Below are 11950 nucleotides of genomic sequence, written 5' to 3'. Positions count from 1 at the left end.
AGGTGGGATGGGTTATTACAATCCTGCAAACATTATAAAGAAATGTTTGGTAAAATTAGCAACCAGTTATTACACGTATAAACCTGATTTTCACAAAATAAAATATTTGTTACATTTCAGCCCCCACAGGTCTTCCTGATTACAATTAGAGTTCAGATGATGTTCTTGATGTAGAGGATTTATCCATCAGAGACATTGGGTTATAGTGGGAATCTCTGCGGTATCCATCTGTGTAGTAACTTAGTACAGGAAAAACAGGATAAAAATCCAAATAGCAGTGCTTCAGCAAGGTGGATACATATAAAGGCAAACAGCATCAATTATAGCCAGTTGGAGGAGAGGTGAAATAAAGCTGTCTGTGGTATTGGACCCAGTGCACTTGATAGCAGTAACAGTAGAATAACATATAATGTCCATATGGTTGAAGACAAATATAGATATGAGTATCAAACAATCCTGATATTGCTTCACCGGACTTCGTTAATCTTACCTGCAGCACTGTTCCTGGTCAGCAACCCCCCTTGGTAGACAATGGAAGAAACAATACTCACTTACACAGCCACTTCTCCGTTGGTGCGTGCATCACGCAGTGTTGTATAGGCAAAGTAGAGAATCCAAAGATTGCAGCGGTGCACAGCAGAAGGAGGGGACCAGGACCAAAAATATGGGTTAAAAACGAGTTTTTATTGGAACATGGTGTAGAGGGGGAAAGGCAAAAACACTCTGACGCGTTTCAGGCTAAAGCGCCCTTTATCAAAGAGTACAGAACTTAGTACAGTACTACTAATGTGTATTAGGGCTCTGTCAGTGTACTATTAAGAAAGTTTGCTGAATGTTTTAAGTTGTACTTGTTAGCTTCTAATTTGTATTTATGTTTATATTTCTTGTTATATTTTTAGTTCTATAATTCCATATATCACTGGCCAAATCTATCACTAATGCTAGAGGAGAATAAGAGTGTTGAAATACATTGATTGATGGATATTTACCTTAATGTCAATATACTGTAACTGCAAAACTACAGTTTATTAGAGGAATCTTTTCTTCATCTACTCTATCTTACATTGTTGTTATTTTTACCGTATTGAACACAGCCTGATACAATTGACCTGTTGTAGTTTATCTCATGCTACTCAAACTATGTGTGTAGCCTTATACTGATACATTTCCACAGGGTTTCCCGGATCTCCTTGTTCCTTAGAGTATAGATGATGGGATTGAATAATGGGGTGGCGATTGTGTACAGCAGAGAAGTGATTTTCATTAGAGTCAATGACTGTCCTTTCGATGGAACCACATATTTAGCAAATAGTGTCCCATAATATGTGCACACAACGGCCAGGTGCGAGCTGCAGGTGGAGAAGGCTTTCTGTCTCCCAGTGGTGGAGGAGATCCTGAGGATGGTGAGAAAGATATAGGTATATGTCCCAATGATGAAGACAAATGGAAAGACAACGACAGGAATTCCTAGAACAAAGACGACAGTGTCCAAAATGAATCTGTCTGAACAAAAATGTTCTAAGAGAATGGACATTTCACAAAAGAAATGATCAATGACATTGGGGTTACATAATTGAAAAGAACAAACAAAAATAACCATATTTAGTGTTGCCATAAAACCTAAGAACCAAGACCAGAAAGCCAATTGGCAGCAAAGCTTAAAGTCCATAATTGCAGAGTAACGCAATGGGTGGCAGATGGCCAGGTATCTATCATAAGACATCACTGTAAGGAGGAAACATTCAGCAACTGCTGGGGCAGAAAATAGGAAATATTGAGTGATGCAGCCAGCGAGAGAGATAACGGCCCCTTCTGCCAATATTACATATAGCATGTTAGGTGCAATATCTGTGGTTAGCAAGATGTCAGACAGGGACAGGTGACTGAGAAAGAAGTACATGGGGGTACGAAGCTGGTGATTGGTTGACACCAAGACAATGATAAGAACATTTCCTGCTAAGGTGCAAATGTATATCAGAAGGAATACTAAGAAGAGTAAGATCTTGAAGTTGTGAATGGCTGGAAATCCCAGAAGCAGAAATTCTGTAACCGTGGTCTGATTCTCCCGGAGCATTGTGGGATGATGAGGAAGAGGAGATCTTCATATTAAATTTCAGTTCTTGTGCTGCAAGGAAAAAGTGTGTATTGAGACACATAAAATAATTAAGACATAAAAACTCCTGATCTATTAATGGTACAGAATGTAATCTATTCTATGTTAGATTTTACATCTTTTTTATACAGATATATAAACAGATTTGGGATAGAGACAAACACAGAAAACACGGTGCTATAAAAGATAAGAGATAATGTGAACTGTCTGGTTAGGAATACAACTTCAAGACCAGTCTGAAAAGTCACCTTTACAATCATGTCCATAGCACATTAATATAACCAAGACTCGCACATCAACATCTAAAGGGTAATAGCCATTGTGTCATCTCTTTGAAGCATAGACTTCTGTCCCCCTAATATTGCCTTGTACTGTATGTATTATGCACTTAATGTATCCCTATTTGCACTATTATCCCTGTATTATGTCTTGTATATTATAGTATATCTGCATATAGGGTTGGTGCTGCATAGAAATACACAAAAAGTACCTTCACCCCCCAGTAGGATTCCCACCTCACCCCCATCACCTCTCTGAGAAAAGTTGTGCAGAGGATGGGAAAAGGATGGATTTCCCTTCATCAGTAACTAACATTAAGCTACACAGATATTATAATTATTAAGGAATTGGAAAGGGAATTACGTTTACAACAAGAAGAATGTCCCAGAGATAAGGGGGGAAATAATACTCCCAGTTTCATACACTGTAACTGTCCCCACGGCCAGAGAATGACCGGGGGAAGTGACTGCAGGAATCCTCAGTCATGGGGGGAAACGCTGTGGGCAGCCAGTAGGAAATCAATGAGTTAATGAGGCTGCCAGAGGCTCTCGCCTTCCTTTTCCCGCGGCTCCAGGGAGGGTAAATCTGGCTATATCTGTGTAACACTTACAGAAAATGAGGCTGCAGTGGTAATTTCCCCTTATTGTGTATTCCTAATATTCCCTTCTTCTCCCCCCTGTGGTGACAGAAGTGTAGAACATGTAATGCACGTGCACGTATTGTGGCGCTGCCCAATGGTCCAAATATTTTGTATGGAAATAATAAAATATATTGATAAGGTACTTGGGGTAAAACTTCCCTTTGGTAAATGGGTCCTAATTCAAACCTCCAAATTATATACATAATGTCAGTTTAATTCAAATTTAAAATAGAAATAATAACTGCAGTGAGATGTACAGATGTAGCCAGCCCCATTGTTTCTCCTGTTGGGATATGTTGGGATACATTATTTTGGGATATGTTGGAATATGTTGGGATGTCTTGGAATGTGGTCGGATATGTTGGTGTGTGGTGGTATATGTTGGGATATGTTGGGCTATGTTGGCTATGGTGGGATATGGTGTGATATGGTGGGATATGTTGGGATATGTTGGGATATTTCTGCTCCATGACTGCCACTGGATCCTATTGGAACTACAGTATATGATATTCTGAGTTATAACGGGGTCTATTGTGTCATCTCTAAGAACAATGAGACTGGATACATCTGTACAGTAAACTGAGAAAGGGGATTATCATCCAGTTTGGTCTAATCTGACAATGGAAACATGAACTGCAATCCCCAATCTATGGAATAATGTAACAAGGGCATTGGCGGGTCTTTGTACAGTCCTAGTATTTAACAAGAAAAGAAAGTTGCATTTTAGGGTTTTCAATGTGTTCTATCCCTTTGTTTGTAGATGTTTTACTTTAAACATTTCTATTTAAATACTCTTCAAATACAATTCTGCATTCACATTGCCACTGACTCCTATGGAAACTCTGATATTCTGCATTAGGACGAGATAGAAAAAAACAAAACTCAGGAGTATACTCGCTGTACCTCATGAATAATAAGGTTGGTGCACTAAGTCTAAACAGGATAAAGTATCAAAAAGAGGTCTTCTCAGATCGGGGAGATATACAGCCCCTAATTACATGCAATCTGTACCTAAGTATTAATTTATCTGGACAAAGTTGGCCAGCTAGCTAAGCCTGCAGTGTAACAGCAGAATTCGATATGTATTTACTCAGAGCTATTGTATTAGTTTAATGTCATTTAGATAGTCCTGTAAAGCGTTTTACTCGTCAAAGAGTGGACGAACAATGCTCGGGAACACTTAAAATGTCAATATTTATCAAATCAAATTAAATAAAATCGGTGTAGAACTACAGTAAGGTAACCACACACAGTGTGATCAGTGTACAAATTGGTGCTGGAAAATGTTTTCTTAGTGTAATTATACTTCGCCTAATTTATGGATAATTTCTCCAATCGCTAATAATTCTGTACAAAATCTTTCTAAATAAAAACATTGAATTAGGGAACATCTTGTAAACCTGTCTATCAATACCCTATTAATGCACAAACGTATTCTTACTGCTTTTACTACTTCTTTCTGCGACTTTTCAATGATTTTCATTTTTCCTGCTACAATCTAACTTTATGGTTTATACGTTGTTATTGCTGAGCTTAGGGCTTACGCACTATAATATTCTTTATAGTAATAATGTGTAACAAGGTGGTATCACAAAGTTCCCCAGCTGCAAAACTGGAGCAAGACTGTGACATATAAGAAGAGGATCTTCTGAGCACAAAGGGATATTTCCTTCTGCAAATCTGCTGCCGCTTTTTCAGATAAGTTTTGTTCTAGTTTTGTAGCTCATATGAGCAGTTAATGTCCAAGAGAGTAATTCCCGTCTGTAACAGAAGGCGGTGATTGCTAAGATCTAAGGACTGGAGCACTCACAGCGCTACATGACGTGAGCGCGCTTTTGTGCGCGCGTGCGTTTGTCACCGACTACTGACGGCCAATGGTAGTGTTCATTGTTGAAACCACCATTTGCTGCGAAGCTTGGCGTTGTCGCTGCTGTAGCTGGAGTCTTTCAAAAGTGTGATTCCAGGCTACAGCAGCGCGACCATTCCGTCTGCTGGAGATGTTCACACATCGCCCAGCAGACGGAGGCACCGCGAAGTGCCATGTGTGCTCCTGCCCTTAGGAGTGTAAACATACACAAAATAGAGACAGAAGTAGACCTTTTAGTGATGCACACTTAAATTCTCAATAACATTGGTAGAAATTAAGTATAAATGAAAAGTATCTTTAATTGTATCAAATAAAAAATCAACATAAAAAAAGATAAAAACAATTAAAAGTGAGGGGGGGGGGTACTTACGGAGAAATATTATAGTTCAATTATGTGATGTGCAAAGTCTCCAACAGATAAAAACATTACAAATGGTGACGCTATGAATTGGGGCCGCAGTCTCTTGCTGAATATATAGAGATATTCTATTAATATATAATTGTTTAAAGGTATAACTCAGTTTTGGAGAGATTTTATTGCTGTCCAAAGCGTATTAAGAATAAGTGTGGTTAAGATTACACTTACTAACTCCATCAGAAAATTAGTGGATAACATTACACTTACTAACTCCACCAGAGAATAAGTGGATAACATTATACATATCCAGTCAATCAGAAACTCTCTCCAAAACTGAGAGGCTGTATCTTTAAATAACTATATATTCTATAACTCGAATATCTTTATTTTCAGCAAGAGACTGCAGCCCCAATTCATAGCGTCACCATTTGTAATCTCTTTATCTGTTGGAGACTTTGCACATTAGATAATTGAACTATAATATATTTCCCTAAGTACACCCCCCACTTTTAATTGTTTTTATCTAGTTTGAGGTTTATTTTAAATTTGATACAATTGAAGATAAATTGAATTTATACATAGTTTCCACGTATGTCATTGTGCAGTTAAATGTGCACTAAAATATCTACTTTTGTACTTGTTTTTTATATTTGTTTCTTTTTCGTACATATATATATATATATATATATATATATATATATATATATATATATATATATATATATATATATTATTCAGCCCATCCTACGTTCCCTGCATCTTACACGCTTGGGAAATATTTCTCCCATGTTACTCATATATATGCAAAAAGAAAAGACTTACTATTAATAATAATTATACATCTGATATAAATCATTAACCAGCTACAGTATGTAGCATTGTTACTCACTGGTATCTGAGTACTTACCCCGCAGCTGTGAAAGAGTAGACTTTACTCTACTTACTATTGGTCTTTTATTCCATTTCCAGATAGAGTTTTATTTCTCTCCAAGTCCTGGAAATAATATTTCTCAGCAGCAAACGCTCAGAACTGAAAGACGGATGTTCGTAGGAAGAGGAGTGTGTAGGTAATAGGGTTTCTCTCTCCCATTGCAGTGCAGCCTTTCCCAGGATAAGCTCTGTATTAAACCCGTGCTGTTTCTCTGACCTCTTATACATGCTCACAATAGGGAGGGGAGTCTTTGTGGAGTTGGAACATTATGGAGAATTCCACAAAGACTAGTTAGGAAGTGGTTTCTGGGGAATAGCAAATGATGACGTGTGACAATGAATGATTGGGTGGTTTATAACAACTAAACAGCACACAAAAATTACTTTTATTTACATTATCAAATAATATAAAGTGTGATACAGGGACTTTCTGTAGCTTACTACAAATATCTGCCTGTAAGAAGTTAAAATAAGCTGTCTCGATACTTCTAATACAGACTCATCTATATGCACCTGGGGTTAACCCCATAAAATCAGTTGCAGCTAGAGATGGATGATATTTTTGGGGTGGATAAGAATCCGCCTCAGATCGATCGGTTCCGTTTGTGCCTGGATTTCTACGGATCAGCCTTATAAGGACCAATCCACCACCCTTTTTTTATCACTGACAATTCACATGGCGGATCAATAATCCACGGATTGTTATTAACCCGCACATACATTAAATCCGAAGAGGGAGAGAGAGTGCAGATTGTTAACAATCTAAGGACGGATTTTTTTAATTCAATATGGAATCTTTTTGGATTCTTAAAAATCCACCTGGATTGTATCCTATTGCAGGTTCAGATTAATCCGTTCAGTTTTTTGAAGGGAAAGCCCGGGATATTCCGTGGGACGGATTCTGACAGTTCCGGCCACCTCTAGTTGCTGCTGTATCGCTAATGACAGTTTCTATGTTAACACTGTTATGTAGAGAGAAAATCTACTTAGCTCTAGGAACTTGCTGAACCGTGACAGTAGAAATAAAGCAGTATTGTGGAGCATGTGGAGTTAAAGTCAGCCTGTTAGTGGAGGTAAGCGTCGGGGTAGTGGGGGTAAATAGCCTTCAAAAACAGCACTGAAACCCCCAAGCAATAACAGTGTGGAGCACCAAGCGTACTCACGATCTGTCATTGATCCCTTAGCGTCCTCCCGGCTGTAGGTGCACCTGCGTGGTGCCCCCTCCCTCCATGGCGTCTCTTAGACCGGGAAGTGATAGTAGAAATGTGAAGGATCAAAAAAGGCAGCCGCTCCTTAAGGGTACAGAACTCACAAGTAGGTTAAAGGTAAAAAACTTTTATTGAACTACATACAAAAAGATACGATCCATAGACAGAACAAGAAGAACCTCCTCCCACCTGGATTGTGTCCTATTGCAGGTTCAGATTAATCCGTTCGGATTGTTTATTACCCAAGAGAGATTTCACCCCGAACAATGGATTTTGAAGGGTAAGCCCGGGATATTCCGTGGGACGGATTCTGACAGTTCTGGCCACCTCTAGTTGCAGCTGAATTGCTAATGACAGTTGTTATGTTAACACTGTTAGCCTGTTTATTTAATTTTTTTATTTCTATGGACTAAGAATAGCGTGAGGTATTCTAGGTATGCTTTAGACAGATACATGTTTTTAGGAAAGTGAATCAGTTAGAATTCCCTTAAGAAATCCTGTTCTAAGACACTCCTGAAGGATGGGTAGTTTTGAATCTGAATAGGTAATTCCAATCAGTTGCCAATAGAACGCTATAGATTTGGTAGCATCTGTGCCTAATATACAGCAATTGAATTAAAGATGGGCAGTCCCAGATGAATGGATATGTCTAACTATAAAAAAGAAGGGGTGGATATATATATTTTTTTACAAGAAACACATTATGGTAACTGACACGTACCCCTTTTTTTCATAAGCAGGAGTCACAGACCTACCTAGCTTTCGCTTTGGTTAAGAAAAGGGGATCTGCAGTTTTATTCAATAATAATGCACCTTTTCAGAAAGATCGAATAATCAGAGATAAAAAAGAAGGATATATATTGTCACAGGAGACCAGGGAATTTAAACCTTTATACCGGGATCATTCATTGAGCAAAACCAAGAGGTAAAACAAATTGCGATTTATTCCTTAGAAACAGACGTACACACAATGGATTACAATTATACAGAAGAAAACACACTTACTGGGGGTCTGGTCTACAAAACTAACCTTTCCTAACTGAAATAGCACAGAAAACAAAGTCTTTACAAGTCGTTTAGATTTCCGAGAGTAAGCCCGAAAAGACCTGGGACTGAACTCGGCAAGCCTTTCCTGCCGCCACCGCTCTTTCCACTCTGGAGGTGCTGAAATCCCTTGACAGGGAGCAAGTACCAAATACCCTGGTACTCTTTTCGGCTTGTAGTTCCAGCCATGACCGCTATGTTCCTTTTTCAGAAGTTGGCCCGAAAAGTGGGACTTGAAATTTCTGAAGCCGGCTCGCGTCTATTTCTCACAGAGCATCTTTTGGTCAGTTCAAATTTGCCGCTGCTGTCTTGGCGCTTAGAATCTGATGACCTGATTGGCTGCAGGGTTTCTTATAGGATTTTCAGTCCCATTCACAGAACCCACTAACCAATCAGCGCGTGGTAATTTTCTCACCAGCCTATCACTGATTTGCCGGTACTCTGAAGCCGGACGAGCAGAGATTTGGATTCTTCAATGGGCATGCGCTGACTTGGCACCTCTGTCATTCACTATGCAGAACCCTCCTGCTATGCCGGGCTCCTCAAAGTATGGGCTGGGCAAATGGTTGCCGGATAGCCCTCTTTCAAGCAAGGACGTGGGTACTTGTTTTTTTTAACACTGGTACTCGCCTGTCTTCACACCTTGGCATCTCTGAGACTTTCAAGTTCGGGACCTGAGTAGACTTAGTGGCACCAACTTGGTGACCATCTGGTGTCTCGGAACCACGGAATTGGAAATTCCCCAGCTCCTATACAATGTATAAATATATGCACCTTAAATCCATATCAGGTTAACAAAATCTCCTTCAAAATATTTCTAAGTCCCTCTTGTGTTTTATTTTACGGAAACTATCTGCACGTTCATTCCCAGAGCTCTACGAGCTTCCTGACAGAAGTTAGTAAAAAAGTTTGTTCAAAAAACGCTTAGGCACAATCTCCCAGCTCCTTATACTTTCACAGGAGCCGGACTTAGAAAATATTTCCATCCTCGCCACCTTATTGCTGGTGGGAGATATCCCTAACCCTCATACCTGGTTCTGGAGGGTTGGGGCATATACTATACCGGGGACCCCTTGAATGGACCTGGGATGTCATTTATCCCCATGCCCCATTTTACCTTTCTGGTCTGTGCTGAAGCAGGGACACCTGACGGTGAGTCGCGTAACTGCTTCCTAGGGAGAATTTTGTCCGGAGGTCTGTGCCAACATGTCCATGGGAATCTGACCGATTCCCGGATTATTTTTTGGGGTGGCCAGCATGTCTTGTCCCCTACAATCTAGGCACAATCCGACAACACTTTAACCATAAAATTAGCACCCCTGGAAAGGCAAAACACACATAAATCCTTTATTACATTACAGTGCACATGCCATAACTAGGTTCAAGAGCTGATACTTCAAATTTGCCGCTGCTGTCTTGGCGCTTAGAATCTGATGACCTGATTGGCTGCAGGGTTTCTTATAGGATTTTCAGTCCCATTCACAGAACCCACTAACCAATCAGCGCGTGGTAATTTTCTCACCAGCCTATCACTGATTTGCCGGTACTCTGAAGCCGGACGAGCAGAGATTTGGATTCTTCAATGGGCATGCACTGACATGGCACCTCTGCCATTTACTATGCAGAACCCTCCTGCTGTGCCGGGCTCCTAAAAGTCTGGGCTGGGCAAATGGTTGCCGGATAGCCCTCTTTCAAGCAAGGATGTGGGTTCTTGTTTTTTTTAACACTGGTACTCCGCCTGTCTTCACACTTTGGCATCTCTGAGACTTTCAAGTTCGGAACCCGAGCAGACTTAGTGGCACCAACTTGTTGACCATCTGGTCTCTCGGAACCACGGAATTGGAAATTCCCCAGCTCCTATACAATGTATAAATATATGTACCTTAAATCCATATCAGGTTAATAAAATCTCCTTCAAAATATTTCTAAGTCCCTCTTATGTTTTATGTTACGGAAACTATCTGCACGTTCATTCCCAGAGCTCTACGAGCTTCCTGACAGAAGTTAGTAAAAAAGTTTGGTCAAAAAACGCTTAGACACAATCTCCCAGCTCTTATACTTTCACAGGAGCCGGACTTAGAAAATATTTCCATCCTCGCCACCTTATTGCTGTTGGAGATATCCTTAACCCTCATACCTGGTTCTGGAGGGTTGGGGCATATACTGGGGGGACCCTTACTATACTGGGGACCCCTTGAATGGACCTGGGATGTGATTTATCCCCATGCCCTATTTTTCCTTTCTGCTCTGTGCTGAAGCAGGGAGACCTGACGGTGAGTTGCGTAACTGCTTCCTAGGGAAAATGTTGTCCGGAGGTCTATGCCAACATGTCCCCATGGAATCTGACCGATTCCCGGATTATTTTTTGGGGTGGCCAGCAAGTCTTGTCCCCTACAATCTAGGCACAATCCGACAACACTTTTACCGTAAAATTAGCACTCCTGGAAAGGCAAAACACACATACATCCTTTATTACATTACAGTCTACATGCCATAACTGGGTTCAAGAGCTGATACTTCAAACTCCCCAATATGGCTCAGAGGTATCCAGCCGGGCATATTACCTTTATTATTGGCCTGGTTACCCCCTCACCATTATATATATATTTACAGTAGGTTCTTTAAATATCTACATTTACTATAGCAAATATTTACGCCCCCAACACAGGCGTAATTTCTTTCCTTGAAAGGGTCACTGCAAGCCTCATGGCGGTCAGTAGAGGAGCACTCTTACTAGGGGAAGACTTTAATACAGTTTTGAACACCCCACTGGATAGATCAGGTGACCATCTATTGCTCCGCCACAACTAAAGACATTCTAATCAGATATTCCTGGATCCAGTCCAATCGTGATGGGATCTTTAAACCTCAGAAAAAGGAGACAAAAAAACAGGTCATGCCACAATAGTAGGGTGACCAGTCATCCCGGTTTTGACGCGACGGTCCTGTTTTTTTTCAGTCCTGTCCCGGTTGCTGTCCGTCCCGGAAATGTCCTGGATTTTCTCCCTTGTCACATTTTTTAGTTAGAGTCGGCGGCGGAGCGCGGGGGCGGCGGTGCTCGAGTTGGCGGTGGTTAAGAGGAGGATGCAGTAGCCCGAATGCAAGGGGTTGAGCTTCTTAGTTGAACATGCCGGGCCGCAGGGGATTGGTGGAGGATGCCAGGGGCGGGGCTTTAGAATGTCAGCCATCAGGGGATTGGATAAAAGTAGGAGCTTTTCCTCTCCCCGGCTTTCCCTCCCCTGGCCCTCCCTCCCTCGGCACCCCGGCCCGCCCTCCCTCTGGCACCCCGGCCCTCCCTCCCTCTGGCACCCCGGCACTAGTCTCCGGCTCTCTCTCCCCACGGCACTCCGGCCCTCCCTCCGGCACCCCGGCACTAGTCTACGGACCTCACAATTGGCCCATACAATTATAAAGGATGACAGCCAAAGGTACAGTTTAAAAATGCAGTTGATTAGATACAGTGGCGGCCGCCTTTAACGTCCTACGGCCGTTTCCCCACGATTTTTAAAAT

General features: G+C 41.1%; 1 protein-coding gene across 1 annotated transcript; it reads right to left on the bottom strand.

Moving 5' to 3' along the window:
- Nucleotides 1-830: 830 nt before the first annotated feature.
- LOC142471023 (olfactory receptor 11A1-like) lies at nucleotides 831-2074 on the bottom strand. The gene has a single exon (XM_075577821.1). The coding sequence runs from the start codon at nucleotides 2072-2074 to the stop codon at nucleotides 1139-1141; it is 936 nt and encodes a 311-aa protein (XP_075433936.1). The 3' UTR covers nucleotides 831-1138.
- Nucleotides 2075-11950: the final 9876 nt, after the last annotated feature.

This window comes from Ascaphus truei, chromosome 20 (genome assembly GCF_040206685.1).
Source record: "Ascaphus truei isolate aAscTru1 chromosome 20, aAscTru1.hap1, whole genome shotgun sequence".
NCBI classification, from domain to species: domain Eukaryota; kingdom Metazoa; phylum Chordata; class Amphibia; order Anura; family Ascaphidae; genus Ascaphus; species Ascaphus truei.
Note: the sequence above shows the minus strand (reverse complement) of the source record. Positions and strands in the feature narration are given on the sequence as shown.